We start from the raw sequence: 17,129 nt of genomic DNA, 5'->3' as shown, positions 1-17,129 counted from the left end.
CTTTTGCCATAGATGATAGATATTATAATTTATAATACAATATGTTGTTATCAGTTTTAGAGTTTTTGAATTCTTTGGATGATACATTTTTTTTTCAGATTCCGAAACAGAATATTATTCGGAGTGTTTAAATCTATATAATTCAGATTTTAGAACACGGAACTCTGCGTATTATAGGCCATTTATTTAGATACACTACTGTCGCGAGTCTTATAATTATCCCTATGTCGTTTTTCCTCATGTTTCGACCTAAAACAATAGGTCTACCCAACTGTGATGTTATACGGAAGCGTAGTAGTGCCACTTAGAAAAAAATATTTGTTACAATTTCGACTTATCAACTCAAAATTTCGACTTAATAACTCACAATTTTGACTTATCAACTCAGTATTTTGACAAAAAACTCGCAGGTTTTGCGTAAACATTTTTAAATATTTTGATTATGTTATTTATCTTTCCCGATTGATCTTCAATTATAGATGAGTAGGTATATGGTATTATGGTTTGGTTTATGTCATCACTAAATAGAATAGTCATGGGTTTATGTCTTCAGCTGTAATATGATAGGTAGTAGGTACTTTCTATGTTGTAAATAATATAAAAGTAATATTGTTTATTGACTTTTAATAAATAGTTATACAATGTTGAGTCATTTGAATAGTGAATATTAAATAATTACATTTTCATTTTGCGTTTTATAATGAGTTTAAGTGGTTTAATAGAAAATTATTTTCGTATGAATTTTAATTATAATGAAATAATAACAAATTCGTCATTAAAACATAACATAAATATTAGTCTTCGTACATCGAAAAGACGATTAAAAGAACTAGGTTTGTCTAGACGCATAGACTATACACCCTTATTCAATATTATAAGTCGTTATTTAGAAATTTGTATTCAGGGTTCAAATCAACTTCATTGCTATAAGTGGATGCATAGAAAATGCATTAGTAATGGATTTGTGGTTAAACAAGAGACTGTACGAAGTATTTTAAAAATAATTGATCCTGAAGGTGTGGAAATTAGAAGTCGTAGAAGACTAAGAAGACGTCAGTTCTTTAATCCAGGCCCTAATCATACATGGCATACAGATTGCTATGATAAGCTAAAACCTTATGGAATTTCTATAAGTGGGTGTATTGATGGATTTTCCAGGTGTATAGTTTGGTTAGAAGCAGCGCCTTCTTGTAGTGACCCCAGTCATAGGAAATTTTTATTTAAATACAGTCGAGACATTAGTTGGATGTCCAATGACTTTAAGATTTGATAGAGGTACAGAAAACCGTCATATTGAGCAATTTCAGAAGTTTTTGCTTAGAAATATCACTTCTTAAAGACCATCGTTCATATACGGTACAAGCCCTTCAAATCAAAGAATTGAATCATGGTGGAGTATTCTACGAAAACATTTTACCCAATTTTGGATGGACCTATTCTGTCAATTAAAAGATGATGGATACTTTGATGGATCATTTGTTGATAAAAACTTGATCAGATATTGTTTTATGGGAAAAATTCAAGTAATTATAACTTAATAAATATAGGTTTTCTATAATGTATTTAAAACGTCAGGTTAAATACAAGTTGTATTCTTTCAACAATAAGCAAAAATATAGTTGCCCATTATTTTAAAACGTCCCGAATGATAAAATAATTACAATTGATTTAGTAAAGCAATATTAGTAATATCAATAACACAATGAATCTCTTTTTTTCTATAAAAAGTATAAAAGTATAAAATAAAAACTAATTGTTTTACTTCAATTACTTACCTAAGATTTCATTACAAAAAGTTATTAATATGCAAAATATTCAAATCCATTTTAAATGGACACAATATCTATAGCTAATGTAGTAATATACACATATAAATTATAAGACAAGTTAATACTACCTACACTTAATATTTATCTATCAACATCTTATGTTAAACTTTCCAGAAAGAACTTAATGAAATGGCACTAGAGTGGAATGTACACAGAATTAGAAAATCTAGAAATAGCATCTGTTGTTATGGAAGACCTATAACAATGTTTGAAGCACCTGAAGAATTTAATACAACTGACTTTATACACATTGTTCAAGAAAATGAGTTACAACTATGTAAAAATGAACTTAATGATTTAACAAATGTAACATGTGATCCAACTATTAATGAACTATGCTGTATTATACTAGCAGAAGAAATGATTTTTATTCCTGATGAATCTTATAGTATAATTGATGTTTATATTATGTTAAGAAATAAATTGAAAGATATCTTAGAGTAGATGATATTGAATATATTCTTTACATAATTTTAATTTTATTCCTAATTAGTTAATAGGTAATATAAATGTTTGTATTTTATCTGGTAACAATAAACCAATACCACTTACAAGTCATAGTAGAAGATTAATGGAAGTATAGCCATAAAAAAAATTAAATTATTTATATAACATAGTTAATGATTAAGTTTATTTATTACTATAAAACTATTTTTCTCAATTAAATATTGCAATTATTTGAAATTTGATTATTTACGACTCATGTGTATACAAACCAATATTCTGTGTATAAGACAGCCATTTTCTACAGGAAATTTTTTGGTATATAGTTTTTCTGAAAATGTTGACGAAACAAAATTAAAATTTTTACGAGTCGGTTTTGAGTTATTAAACTTAGTATACTAAGGATTGCGAAAGATATAGGGACTATAAAGAGTTAAAAATTTAAATTAATTTATTAAAATCTTTAACTAGTAAAAGGATCTGTTGTTCCTATTTAAGGATTAAACCAATTGCTGTAATGGAATATGTATTGGGCTAGTTCCAATGTATAATAATAATAATAAATAAATAAATAAATAATAATAACATAATAATGATGTATAACGAGACCAAGGTAAAACATTTATGTAAAATAAATTATTATTTATCTTTGTATATATATAATATTATATATGGTTAATATTAATAAAATATAACAATATCAGTTGGGCAAAAAATAAAATAAAACAATATTACTTGGGTAAAAAATAAAATAAAACAATATCACTTGGGCAAAAAATAAAATAAATATAATCGCTAAATAAAATTATGCTACATCCATAACCCAAATATTGGATGACAAAAGTGATGTAAACTCACATCTAAAATCAATGAAGCTATCATATGTTAAGGGCAAATCCAAAGTATTAGTACAAGTATGAGCAACTGGAGATCGGGAAAAACAATCTTGTACAGAATTAAAGTTAATATTAATGGTAGAAGTTATGATGTCTGCTCCTGTTATAAAACGAAGTAACTTTGTACAAAGCTTTAGGTCGGCTTCACTAATAAATTTTTTTTAAAACCCAAAGATTTTGCGTTTTATTTCATTGTCATCTTTTTCTGGACAGCATAGATTTTTTAATATATTTGTTGGTGTTGGTATTTTATTTTTATATTCTTCTTCCAAACTATATTTAGATAGCTTCATTTTATTTTTTAATTCTTCAGACCATATATCAATAATGTACTTAGGATTCTGAATAACCTCTTTGTGAGCAATTTCTGAGATAATATCTTTTATATTTTGTTCATGTACCATTGAACGACAATTGAACTCTTGAAGAACATCTAGTAACTCTTCTTGTTCGACTTTAGTAAAATCTTCAATAGCACATTTTATTAAATCTTTTGATCTTAAAGGAAGAGTGTTTAAAAACCCTTCAATTAAATCATGTGTACTAACAGTATTTCCACAGAGAACATACTCCATGAAAGGTAAAGCTAAACTTATTGGAAGGTAGTTAATATCTCTCCAACCTATAAATATAATTTTAGCAATTGCTAACCATTTTTCTAATTGAAAATCGTGCCTGATAACTGGAATTTTCCAGTGACATCCAGTAGTAGCCATTTCATAAAAGCTTGACCAAAACTCTGACAACACATCTTTAAAAACACCTCTGACGTCTACTGCATTTTCTGAACTTCCATTCGGCAAAATTAACTCAAATTCTAATCGAGAAGAAATGTGTTTCATGCCCTTAAATGCTTCTATTAATTCATCAAATATATGACCTCTATGGAGAATTAATTTGGATGTTTCTATTTCATGTTCTGGTAAATCAAAATAGTTGTGTTCATCAAGACTATTATAGAAATATATGGGTTGTTCAGTTAGTTCGACATTATCGACAGGTGGTGGTGTGGACGGTGTAATTGACCACATAGAGGAAGTGAATAAATTTTCAGAAGTCGATGATCTATCTGGTGAAAAGGATTCTAAATTTGATGGTAGAAACATTTTTGAAGACAAAAGAACTGAAGTTGTTTCCTTTGTTGCCAAATAAAATCTTAATGAATTCAAGCCTAAGTATAAAGAAATACAAATATAATAAATGAATATTATAAAATTGAAAATTAAAATATTAATTGTTAAAAACCTAACCTAAAAATTTGATTAATATACATTTCATAATACAATTAAAAAAATTATTTTAATGTTGTTATGTACCTACCTGTTTTATCATATAATTCACCTATACTGAAAAGTCATCAGGTAAATCATTTTTCTGGAAGTTAAATAAATTTGTTGAAAATTGATCAATCATTCCTTTAGATGATTTTCCATCAGGAAAAAATTATTCTTTAGCTAGACCAATCAAATCTGACTTGTAGAATGATTTTTGTACTCGTACTTTTCTGGTACCACCACCATAACCAGTTCTCACCTAGAAATATTTTACTTATAACTAGGTAGTAGGAATACGTACATTGAAAAGCATATTATATTAAAATGTCCATGGAAAAATAGCTCTTTAAAAAATATTTGAAAATAATATGTATGTTGAAATACAAAAATATTATGATAAATGGAGATAGTTAAATATAAGAATCTTAAGAATAATTTATAACAATTACCTATTATGATATTTTTGTGGAAAATAATACAAAATAACAAAAATTACTTGAAAAAATAATCATGCATTTTTTATTCTTATAATACCTATTTATACGCAGACATTTCATAATTAAGCCATCCAATTTCAACATATCTCTCTGTCGATCTATTTTTCAAGACTAAGCTATATTAAAGAAATAATATATACTTTTCAAAAATATTCATTAAAAAAACTTGACATATTAAATAATAAACTTACCTTTTATTTGGACTTTCTGTTTTTGACTCATCAATATTATTATTTTTTTTTACCTTAGACATCAATTTATCAAAAAGAGCACTTTTTCTTTTTGATGAATTGGCTTGTTTTGAATAATTTAATAATGCTTAACGGTCACCATATTTAGGTAAGTACATTTTTAAAGTGGTATCTTCAGTAGACAATGTTTTCAGAACATCAATATCAATCTGAAATACAATTTTTCAATTAAATTTACTTATTAATTAGAGGCTACTGTGATTATCTAAGAACAAAAAATCTGTATATTATACAAATTAGAAACATTAAGATGACATTAGAGAAGATCAAATTAAGTAGAGATGGAAGAGAAGGATGTGTAATTATAGGGTAATTATGAATGAAAGTTTGAGGCACGCACAGGATAATCATTTTAAAAAGTTTAAGTTAAGTTAGCCAATATTGTAGAAGAAAAATATATTTTTTTGTATTACTCAACCTTTATATTTAAATCAATTACAGGTAACATAACGTGTTTGTCTATAGAATTTAAAAATAGTTATTACTTTGTTTTAGTCAAAGCGGGGGATGTAGCAAAATTACAAAATTTCTAAAAAAATAACTGTAATTGCACAATAGTTGTATCATTGGTAAAATTATCATAGCAAAAAAAACAAATATGTAAACTGAAATACAACAAAAACACCAATATTGCACTCCTTGATACTCAGTAGTATAATATATATTTAATTTTTACCAATATTCTGAGGTTTATCCCAGAACATCATCATCACACAGTATTGGTGTATGTTGGGCCTTAAGGTGGGTTTATACTAATAGCACAGAATAGATATATTATGTGGTATTGGTTTCATTCGCACACAATAGGTAGGTAAACAAATATTTCAGCATAAATTTGATATTAAGTACAAACGACTTATACAATTTTGTAACTGCCTAAAAATAGTGTTTAGACACTTAAGCAGTTTGATAACTGAATGTGTAAAACCATGACTGCAGCATAAAATAACTCTGTGGCTAAGGTGTAAGTACATTATAATCACATTTACTCCTTACTAAAAAAAAAACATCTTTACGGCTTGATATACAAATAAAAAAATGAGAAATCATCAATTTGTAACCAACTACAACACTCGTCGTTCTTCTTTCTCTCACGTACTCTAGGTGCACATCGCTCTAAGTAATATTATAAAGATATATTAAACGTTTAATACAAGCAATTCTTACCTTTTGAGCTTCCATTTCACGAGCTATGTAGTCGGCATCTTCAATGGATCTCTGTATTAAAAACTCTTTAATAGTAGACGACATGGTTTCAGTTTTTTTTTAAAGATTGATGAATAATGACAAATTATAGTCTATTTTTTATACACTCACACTGCAGTATTGGCGGTAAAAATGGTAAAATTCTATTGTCTCAAACTCTTGTAAGCTGGTAATATGTGTTCATCGCCAACAGTGGAATTAATGTGTGCTATAAATAAATAATAATTCAATATTTTGGAAGATAATATGGGCGAATGATTATCTATATTTTTGGCGGCAATTTAAAATTCACAAAATAATATTATTAATCATTGAAAACACTTCCAAGTAGTTTATATTTTTAGTTATTATATATTTGTGTAACCATTTCTAATAATTAAATAATTTATAGACAACATTGCCCATTCCGAAGCCCTTACTTTATAGTTATGTAAGTATTTAATATATATATTTTTTTTTTTTATTAAGAATAAGGCTTCGACATCAGAGGTCATTAGCCTGAAAAGGTTTACAATGGTAGATTAAAGATTAGAAATATTGAAAAAGTCTTATGTACATAGTAACATGAGAATTAAACAAAATACGTAGATAAATAAAATAAAATAGTAATGTTAAATAAATAGGTAAAACAGTAGTATTTGCAGATTTTTATAATAGGTTGGATACTTTGATGGCATTAAAAAAGTTGAAGATGGCATCGGTGTTGGTTTCCCCGAGTGCTTCTTCGATGTTGGAGGGGAAGTTTAAGATGCTTCGTTCATTGTTGTACTTGGTGCAGCTGAGTGTGAGATGTTCAATTGTCAGTGGTAGGTTACATTGATGGCAGGTTGGATGTTCTTCATGGTTGAAAAGGAAAGAATGGGTGAGATGTGTGTGGCCAATTCTGGCTCTAGTTGTGACTATATCTGCTTTACGGGTTGTGTTTATGGGGGATCGCCATTTCTGTATGGTTTTTTTTATATTTTTTAATTTGTTATCCGAGGTGCGGTCCCATTGTGATTGCCACTGTTTGTTTGAGATTAGGTTGATTATTCTTGATAGGTCTTTATATGGTAGCGAATTTATAACAGTTGATTCAGTGGATGATATAGCTTGGTTCGCTAGTAGGTCAACTTCTTCGTTGCCTTTGATACCAGTATGTGACGGGACCCACATAAACTCTATAATATTTTTTGAGTTAGTTATGATATTGATTATTTGTTGAGAGATTTCATTGGTCGGATTAGGAGATAGTAAGGAAGTTAAGGCACTGAGAGAGTCGCTTATGATAAGAGCTTTTTTTATGTGGATGGATTCAACGTAGATAGTTGCTTCTTTGATGGCGGTTATTTCTGCTGTGAAGATGCTGGCTTCAGTAGGTAGTTTGTATAGTTTTTTAACGGATCCAGAAATGAATGCACAGCCTGTGCCTGTTATATTTTTTGATGCATCTGTGTAGATAAGGTTGAAGTCATGGAAATCTGAGTTTATGATGTCGTTGAAATTTGAGGTAATAATGGAATGAGGGTTGGAGTTTTTGTTGAAATTTGATAATTGAGTGTGAACTTGAGTGGAATATAGCCAGAATGGAGTTGTTAGAAACGGAGATGACACTTCGATGTTGAGATGGAAGTTGGATTTCTTGCATATACGTGTGTAAGTTTCCATAATTGTAGCTGGTTCTTTGAGCGTGTAGATTTGGGTAGGTGACTTGAATAATTTATATATTGTTTGGTTGGGGAAACTAAGTTTTTTAGTAACATATTTTAGTATATTTTTATCTCTTCTGATTTGTAGTGGGGGTTCACCTGAAATGCATAGAATGCTGTCAATAGGGCTGGTACGAAAGGCACCTATTGCTAGTCTGATTGCTTGGTTGTGGATTGGATTGATGATTTGTTTAATGTTTGGTTTGGCTGAATTGTAGATAATGGAGCCATAATCTATTCTTGATAAAATTAGTGCTTTGTAAATTAATATTAGGCTGTTTTTATCTGCTCCCCATATGTGGTGGGAAAGAATTTTGATGATCTTAATTTTGGCGTTGCAGCTTATTTTTAGTTTTTTGAGATGAGGGGCCCATGAAAATTTGGTATCGAATATCATTCCGAGTAGGCGGATGTTGTCCGTGTAAACTGTTGGAACGTTATTAATATAGATATGGTGAAGTGTGTTCTTTTTCTTTTTGTTGAAGATTATGCATTGAGTTTTATGCGGTGAGAATTTGAAGCCAGAATATGAGGACCATTGTACAAGTGAGTTGATAGCGTTTTGTAGGAGGGCTACAGTGGACCTAGTGTCAGTGCCACTACAATAAATATTACAATCGTCGGCAAATAATGTGTACTTGACAGGTTTTTGAATGTTGTTGAAAATATCATTTATGGCGATTAGGAATAATGTAACACTGATAACCGATCCTTGAGGTAATCCATTATCTAATGTTGTGTGATCAGATAGAGTGTTTTCAACTTTAACTTGAATTGTTCGGTCGGAAAGAAAATTGTGTAAAAAAGTTAGCATGTTGCCGTCTATGGACCAACTAGACAAAATATCAATGACTCTGTTTTTCCAGACCATATCGTACGCTTTTTCCAAGTCAAGAGCGACAAGGATGGTATGTTGATTTTTTTTTATGGATTCGCTTATGTTGGTGTGTAGGGTGGCTAGGGCATCTTGCGTAGAATGGTTGCGGCGGAAGCCGTATTGCTGGGGGATAAATTTATGTGATGTTTCTAGATACCAAATTAGGCGTCTATTTAAAATTTTTTCTAGTAGTTTGCAAAGTGTACAGGTAAGGGATATTGGACGGTAGCTGGTGATGTCAAACTTATTTTTTCCAGGTTTTTATTTAATATAGTTTCAACCAGTGCCGCAACTTCATAATAAGGGGCCCGTGTGCAATATTTTTTTGGGCCTCTTCCTAAATTAATTTTACTGTATGTATTACAATCTAGAAGTGCCAACGTTTTTAGGTTTTGTGTATACCTACATATATATAAATTTTTTTTTGGTTCATACGTTTTATTCAATCTGTTTCAAAGGGAACAATAAGAATAAGTGATGTTATAGAATAAGCTAAAATTAATAAAAATAAAAAGCAGACTAAACGGATTTCAGAGGCCTCCCAGTACTAAATACCTATAAAATGTTGTGTACGTCGTCACTCATCAACCGTCGGCGTTTTCCGCTATCAGCCTGTTGTTCTTCCGACAATGCGACAAACAAAGACCCATAGACGCGATAAAAATAGATCTTATGGAAAAAATTGATAGTACTTAAAAAGTTAGAAACGTTGACACTTGAATACTTGATAGGTACCCACCTTTTTCTAAACCTACCATCCATTTTAACATACTTATTACTTAATCTAATATTAGTATATACCTACAACTACAATAATGTTTCAACTTAAAAAAAAAGTATTATGAATAATTAAGTTTTGAGTTTTAAGACAATTTCAGTGTTTGCTCCAAATTGGGCCCGGGGGCCCCCCAAATGTATGTAAGCCTTGAGGCCCGTGTGTGCCGCACACTCTGCACACCCGGTTTTTGAGGCACTGGTTTCAACTGTTTCAAGTTTGTTTACTTTTTTTATAACGGTTGACGACATCATTACCACAGAATAGATTAAATTAAATATATTCTCAATTCTGTGTCATTACTTCAAAGTTATTTTCAAACTTTTCTTTGCTTTCACATAATATTTTAATGAACATACTACATACAGTATAATTATAGACGATAATTTTTTTGTGTGATATTACCACAGACTAATAGTCAATATCTAAGTATTACTTAAATAATTGGATTCTTGGCTAAATCGCGGGAATGTAGCTTAGCAGTAAATCATGTACTACTGTACTAGGTTAATCTAAGAATTATATAAATTATATATTTTATAGTCAAAGAATTTAATTTTTATGAAATTTCACAATCCGCCTAGACATTATCCAGATAGAGATCTATCTATTTTGTCATGACTAAAATAATAAAATAATACTTTATCATCAGTGGCGAAGCGTGGGTTTCTACTAATAATATATGCATTAAATATTTTATGTCAATGAATTATTGGGGTGCTCTGTCCCTCACAACAGTCACAACCCCCAATTCACTCAAGTTTTACTTATTTTAAATTATTAGCAGGGCCGTAGCTAAGAATTTTCTATGGGGAGGGTTCAGTTCCATAGATAGAAATTTTATAGAGGATATTACTATAGGAAATTACATTGAGTAAAACATTATATTTTCATTATAACACTAAGTCAATTTTTCTCAGCTTCTTTGCCATTTCATTTAATACTTCATCTGGCGTGATAACAACATTCCTATAATAACTCAGTAACACTAAACCATTAAGACGATCCTGTTAGACAAACAATTCAATAAAATGAAATCAAAATAATCAGGTTGTTAATTAGAATTTATTGTTTATACATAATTATATTATTGTATATATATTATATATATAATATTAATATTGTGCAGTCACAAGTCACACACGAAAAGTGCCCTCTATCTATGAGTTATGACCGTTCTACGTGTACGAAAGGCTCCGTAATTCGACGAGAAGATAGATACGTTTACGCTATCATACACCTTGCCACCTTGAGCACTATTCTATAAATACATACATGCATAAATCGATCATAATATAGATATATAAAGTATTTAAATTTAAAATTTTTTTTTTAATTTTAGAATAAACTAGAAATTTTTAAATTTTCTATTTTTCTGAGAGGGGGGGGGGGTTGAACCCCTTACCCCCCCCCCCGTAGTTACGGCCCTGCTTATTAGTATGACATAATTATTGTGAATCGTGGATATTTTGCCCCAGTCAAATAAACCAGCGACGGACGTTTTGTCCCCGCCAATTATTAAGATATGACGTTTCGTCCCGGATTAGCTAAAATTTGTATAAAACAAAAAATTGTAAAATATGTATTTAAGTTTTTAAAAGATACACAAAAATATAGTTACAAAAAAAAATGTTTATTTATTGAAATACATCAGTGATTAGCTGATTGTCTTAATATAATATTATATATAATTCAGATTTAATAGTAGAAAAGACGTGTATATGCTACGACTAAATATTTTAAAAATTTTCGATTTTCCAATAATCATTTGATAGGCGTACGGAGTATAGTAAACCATAGATTTGTATTTATAAAAATAAAATTTATGTTTGATCAAAAAACCAATTAATATAGGTAATTTGATCGGTTTCATTATTATCAGCTTATAAATACAATAAAATAAATACGATCATACTAAAATATTATGCAAAATAAGCAAAAATATGCATAAAGCTCATTGTATGCAAAAACATGTAAAATATAAATCGCGGAAATTACTCACTAAAACTACATTTGGACAGAAAATGAAGCAAGTAACAAAAAAAACATGCTGTTGCATACAACTCCTAAACCTGATAATAACTAATAATAAAACAAAACAATTTAAAGCATACTGCAGTATACGTCCAAAATTACGCTGCTATAATAATAATATTTTTTTGTAAATATTACATTTGAAATCACCGCTTAAAAAACAAACAACTCGAATAGGTATAAAAATTATGACAACCAGAGTTTATTTGGTTTATTATTGTTCATAGTAATTTCTTATCTTTGTGTAATCGTGAAAGATATATATCAGTATATACAACTTAACCACAATATTTAAAAACTTTTACGCAAAAATGTCGAGTTGCCAAGTCGAAATTTTGAATTTGAAAGTCAACATTTAGAGTTTTTAATTAGAAACACAGAGTTGTTAAGACGAAATTTGAAGTTGATAAGTCGTAATTTCGAGTTGATAAGTCGAAATTGTAACAAATATTTTTTTCTAAGTGGCACTACTACGCTTCCGTAATTAAGCACAAATGGCATAAACCCAATAGTCCGAAAAATGATAGTCCGCGTTTATCGCTAACCTTCTACACGTACACCAACGTTACCGAATAAAATATCTCTAATTTTAATATCTTTTTAATAAAGTATTTTGAAATATTCTTAATTTTTCAGCATCAGCCATGGTGCACTTCAAACAAAAACTTACTACAACTTACAAGCCCATCATTGAAGACAATAAGCATAAGCTATGTTCTCAAGGAACATATAATCAAGGACAATGTTGGAATATGTGCGTCAAAAGTAAAACAACTGAAAGAAAAATGTAAATTAAGTTGGAATATTTAGGTAATACAATTGTGTGAAGAAATTTAAGTTTTATTGAATTATATTGTTGTTATACGAGATGCAAGGAATATAAGAGTGGATGTCCAGCTACAGGATCGATATCGCTAAATTTGAATGACAATGCTTTTTTTCATCAAGAAGAGACATGATCATAGAGTAAGGAGAGATGACACACCCATGAGGGAATTACGGAACATTCTTGCAGAACAGTGTGTAGCTCATAGTCCGACACCTTATTCAGCTAAAGCATTATACATGCAAGCAATTAAAAAGTAATGTTTAATACAATTATTATTTTGATGAATTTCAACAGTAATTACTATTATTATAAATTAATTTTCAGTTGTCCAGAAGGAGCATACTATTATACATACCTCCAAGCCACAGAGAGAATGTGCCAATTAATGAAATCCATATTCCCCCCAACTCCAAGGAATCTTTTACACCTCCATCAACTTTTACAAATTAATGAAAACAGACACTTTGCCCTCACATTCCAGGCACAACCAAATCAGTAAAAGCCAATATTATTCGGTAAAAAAATTAAAATATAAATGATTATTTCCATTTACAGATTCTATCAGGGGCCATTGATGGTAAATGGAATGTTAGTTGGATTAGTCTTTTGTAACACAAGTTTTATTCAAGACATAGCTGTTGAGTTACAAAACGTAAGTCAAGATTATTTTTTTTTGTATTTTTAAGTATTATTAGTATTATTAAGATCTTGTTGAGTTGATGATTTCATATCAGTGATCATCCTTTATACTTGAGCTACATCTTGCCACAGACTCATCATTCGTCGGTGTTCCAATGAACAATACTCTTTAAACATTTGTTCTTCTTCTTTCCATTCATCTTCTTTAGCATTCATTTCATCTTTCATTTTTCCCAATCGCTAGTTAACTTTTGCAAATCTGTAGACAGTGTTTCATTGCTTGTTTGAGCACCATCTAATTGTTCTCTGAGTGTCAAGTTTAGTTCCATGACTTTTTCAGTTCTACAATATTGAAAAGAATAATATAGTCACTGTCAATTAAAAAAAAAGAAAAATATTTTTACTTGGCTCGTTCTTGTTCTAAAGCACGTATTGCAAAATCTAAGTTCATTGACTGATAATCTCTGACTGAAACACGATAACTCCTAACATTATCAATTTATGAAATACTATTTCTCTTCTGCCTGTCCAACTCGGAACATCGTTCTCTATACTGCATTACCTGAAAAACAAAAATCATACATTTAAAATACCAATGGAGCTAATGCAGTAAAATCAAAAATACCAATCTTTGCCTGAAGCCTGCTAACAAGAACTACCTGTCTCTGTTGAGCAAATTTATATGTATCCAATTGTCTATCATACCGTGCTGCTTCTTCCCTCAGGTGCTCATGTAAAGCCTGGTTCTCCCGAGCTAAATCCATTGGTTGTCCAGTTTTTTGTGAACGATTAGTTAGTAATCTAAAACTTGTTCGACCTCTATCCAACCGGACTATACCTTCAGTTCCCAATTTCAGAACATTTCTGGATTTACCTGGTGTAGCGATTTCTTTCTTGGAGAACTTTTATTATTATATTATTATTAGTACTGTTATGATGTTATAGATAACAGTAGCCGGATGTGATGGTACATTTAAGACTATCCCAAAGACAATGATTCGACCAACTATTTACGTTTCAAATAATGTACTAAAATGTTGTATGTTCTTTTCTATATTCAGCAATTATGAAACTTATGTGAATATTTTTCTTCTGTTCTAAATCTTAATTCTTGTTTTTTTGTATTATAGAGCTATCTTCTGGTATATGCGCTTTTAAATGGAAAGTCTGAAGGAATATATACTGCATTATTTGCATGTATCAAAGATATGATACCCCTGCAATACCAAAATCTTATGATTATTACAGATTATGCAATTGGGCAAATCAATGCAATACATACTGTATTTACAGAAATAACTCACCAGGGCTGCTATTTTCATTATTGTCAGGTAAGGGTTTAATAAGAAGTATTAAAATATATACATAATTATTACTAATTCATTTAGGCGATTCTGCGGTATGCCAGAAACAAGTCGACGGTGTTTACAATTTAGTAAAAATAAACCGTGTTGCTGCTCCTGTTTTCCGGATGGTTCTTAATATTTTACCTATTATTAAACATTTAAAATAAATCATTATTGTGAATTAATTATTTAAATGTTTTACAGATACTTGCACTACCGTACCTTCGGTCTGAAAGAATTAGCAGTGTTTCTTCGGTGGTTGATGGTGTTAATGCCATAATTGTATTCATAGTGCAGTATGAAAATGTTCTTTGGCATACCACCGATTTATTTATGAATACATTATTCCTTTTTGGATTCATTCCATAACTCCTGAAAGATTTACGGTATATAATCGCGATATTAGGACTAATAATTATTTAGAAAGTTACCATGCCGTACTCTTCAAAAAACCTTGGGCCTCATAAAAAAATATGGGAATTTATTGGTAAGTTTTCATTTAACTAGTCAATACCAGTCACCAATCAAAAGTCGGTCACATATTGTTTTTCATCTATAGACCAGTTGAGGTATTTAGAAAATACTTGTGATGTGGAATTTAAACAAGCCTCAAATAATCTGAAGGCAAGTTTCATAGTTCATATCTATTATAAGAAAGTAAAATATTCTTTAATCTCATTTTTTATGTTAATTTATGATTTGATTACCTAAAGCACAAATGGCCTATCCTACGATTTAAGTTATTTATATATATACAATTCTTATCAAACAAAAGTTGACGACACTTCTAGTCGTTACTCGTTGCGCAACCAGTATATCTTTAATTATGGTCTTAGAAAAACTTCTGAGGCCTTGTCTTTAATCGTGCCTAGTACTAACTACATAACTTCTGAGTTCTGTTCTGACCCTCTCAATTCCCACTTATTGATACTCTAGACTTATAAAAAAAAACACTTACAAAGCCTCTCCAATGTTAAGAGGATCATAGGATCAAAGCAACTTATAACTTAACTATAGTTTAATATTATATATTTCAAATTAAAAGTCTTAAGTTGAATAAACATTTCAAATTCGTAAATACCTTATAGGTATTTTTATTAGAATATTTTGTTCACAACTTGTTTCTAATTCAGTTAACATGACAATAATATATTAATAAGTCAGTCAATCGTTTTTGATGCAAATTTGATCATTTTTAACCATATTTCTTGCAGATAGCTGATCAGTAGTAATATACAATTCAGGTTGAGTCTAACTGTTGTGTAGTAAATATTTAATTATTATTTGTCACATTTGAATAAAATTATAGAAACACCGAGTACAAGTTTCATTGTTCAAATGGACTGTGTATTGAATTGTTGCGGGTTTGTGATGGTCATAAGGATTGTTCAGATGGTTCAGACGAGACAAAAGCGTTATGTGCTGTATTGCCTCTGCACAATTATGGAACAAGTATGACCATAGGTACCAAATAATAGTTATATGACAATTAATTACTAATATTATTTATATGTTTGTGTGATAACTAATATATTTTAGAGTTATGCGTTGTTACTCATTTTAATCTAAATATGGAGCTTCTAATATTGTTTTAGGTTGTGGTAGAGCATATTATGTTGAAAAAAAGGTATCGTTTCCCAATGTCCAAAAAAATAATGTAGGAACGGCACCTTGGTATGTTGCAATACATAAATTGACGGATTCCAATTGTGAATTGATATGTGGAGGATCAATTATTGCTCCAAATGTAATAATTTCTGGTAAAATCTTTCTTTAATGTATTTTAAAAAAATGAAACTTAAATAAATATCATTTTTAGCTGCTCATTGTGTTCAGAAAAATGATGATATGTTATCTGAGTTAATATCAGTAAATAATGGTCTATACAGAATTGCTGTTGGAAAATATACTAAAGATATAAAAGTAATCGACAGTGAATTTACTAAAATAATAAATGTAAGTTATTAATGATTCAAAAAACTGCAATTAATAGGTATGATATATTATAATTTAAAATAATTTTTCAGGTAGAAATGATTTACCTGAATGAACATCATACACCTCTTACTTTGTCGTATGCTGAACATATAGCTATAATTATATTACAAAACCGAGTTTATTTTAATGATGTTGTAGCACCTGTTTGTATCGATTGGAATGGTGAATACAATGTGGTCAAGGGAGATCAAGGGAAGGTTGGTTTGTAGTATTATTTCAATTATTCAATTGGGATTTAGTTATAGTTAATTACTGTATTCATTACTATCGTACATTGTCCATCTGTAAGTAGAGAGTATTATCGTGAGATTCTCTGCTAAAATATGCATACATATTTGTATGTTAATGCATGTTACAATACATAACTAAAAATGGTTGGTATTTATCTAATTCTCTGCTGTAAAGTATATAACAAGTTACAGTTAGTCACGGTCATGGATGGTTTATAAAAATATAATTTCAATGATAGGTAATTTTTATTTTTATTTATTTACAATTCGGGTCAAGCCCAATTACATAATGATTATACAACAATATTTTAATTAT

The 17,129-nt window shown here is 29.6% G+C and overlaps 3 protein-coding genes and 2 pseudogenes across 4 annotated transcripts in view; 3 read left to right on the top strand and 2 right to left on the bottom strand.

Annotated features, from left to right (window-relative positions):
• Positions 1-1,406: 1,406 nt before the first annotated feature.
• LOC111026553 lies at positions 1,407-2,854 on the top strand. Its single transcript, XM_022304648.1, has 2 exons — positions 1,407-1,523; positions 1,944-2,854. Exons 1-2 carry the CDS (start codon positions 1,428-1,430, stop codon positions 2,271-2,273), a joined length of 426 nt encoding a protein of 141 aa, XP_022160340.1. The 5' UTR covers positions 1,407-1,427; the 3' UTR covers positions 2,274-2,854.
• Positions 2,855-2,983: 129 nt separating this feature from the next.
• LOC111026549 lies at positions 2,984-6,473 on the bottom strand (annotated as a pseudogene).
• Positions 6,474-7,045: 572 nt separating this feature from the next.
• Positions 7,046-8,956, bottom strand: LOC111026554. The gene has a single exon (XM_022304649.1). It carries the CDS (start codon positions 8,954-8,956, stop codon positions 7,046-7,048), a length of 1,911 nt encoding a protein of 636 aa, XP_022160341.1.
• A 3,729-nt stretch (positions 8,957-12,685) lies between these two features.
• On the top strand, positions 12,686-16,003 carry LOC111026550 (annotated as a pseudogene).
• The window catches only part of LOC111026551 (chymotrypsin-C-like), a 3,377-nt gene continuing 2,177 nt past the window's right edge, over positions 15,930-17,129 (top strand). Inside the window, exons 1-4 of one of the 2 annotated variants that reach the window (XM_022304647.1) lie at positions 15,930-16,037; positions 16,181-16,345; positions 16,405-16,541; positions 16,613-16,780. In XM_022304647.1, the coding sequence (XP_022160339.1) occupies positions 16,434-16,541; positions 16,613-16,780 (276 nt within the window). In that variant the 5' untranslated portion in view covers positions 15,930-16,037; positions 16,181-16,345; positions 16,405-16,433. Of the gene's footprint in view, positions 16,050-16,180; positions 16,346-16,404; positions 16,542-16,612; positions 16,854-17,129 lie in introns of those variants that run through there. The other variant, XM_022304646.1, reaches the window with a different exon arrangement.

This window comes from Myzus persicae, unplaced genomic scaffold (assembly GCF_001856785.1).
Source record: "Myzus persicae strain clone G006 unplaced genomic scaffold, MPER_G0061.0, whole genome shotgun sequence".
In the NCBI taxonomy this organism is placed as follows: Eukaryota; Metazoa; Arthropoda; class Insecta; order Hemiptera; family Aphididae; genus Myzus; species Myzus persicae.
Note: the sequence above shows the minus strand (reverse complement) of the source record. Positions and strands in the feature narration are given on the sequence as shown.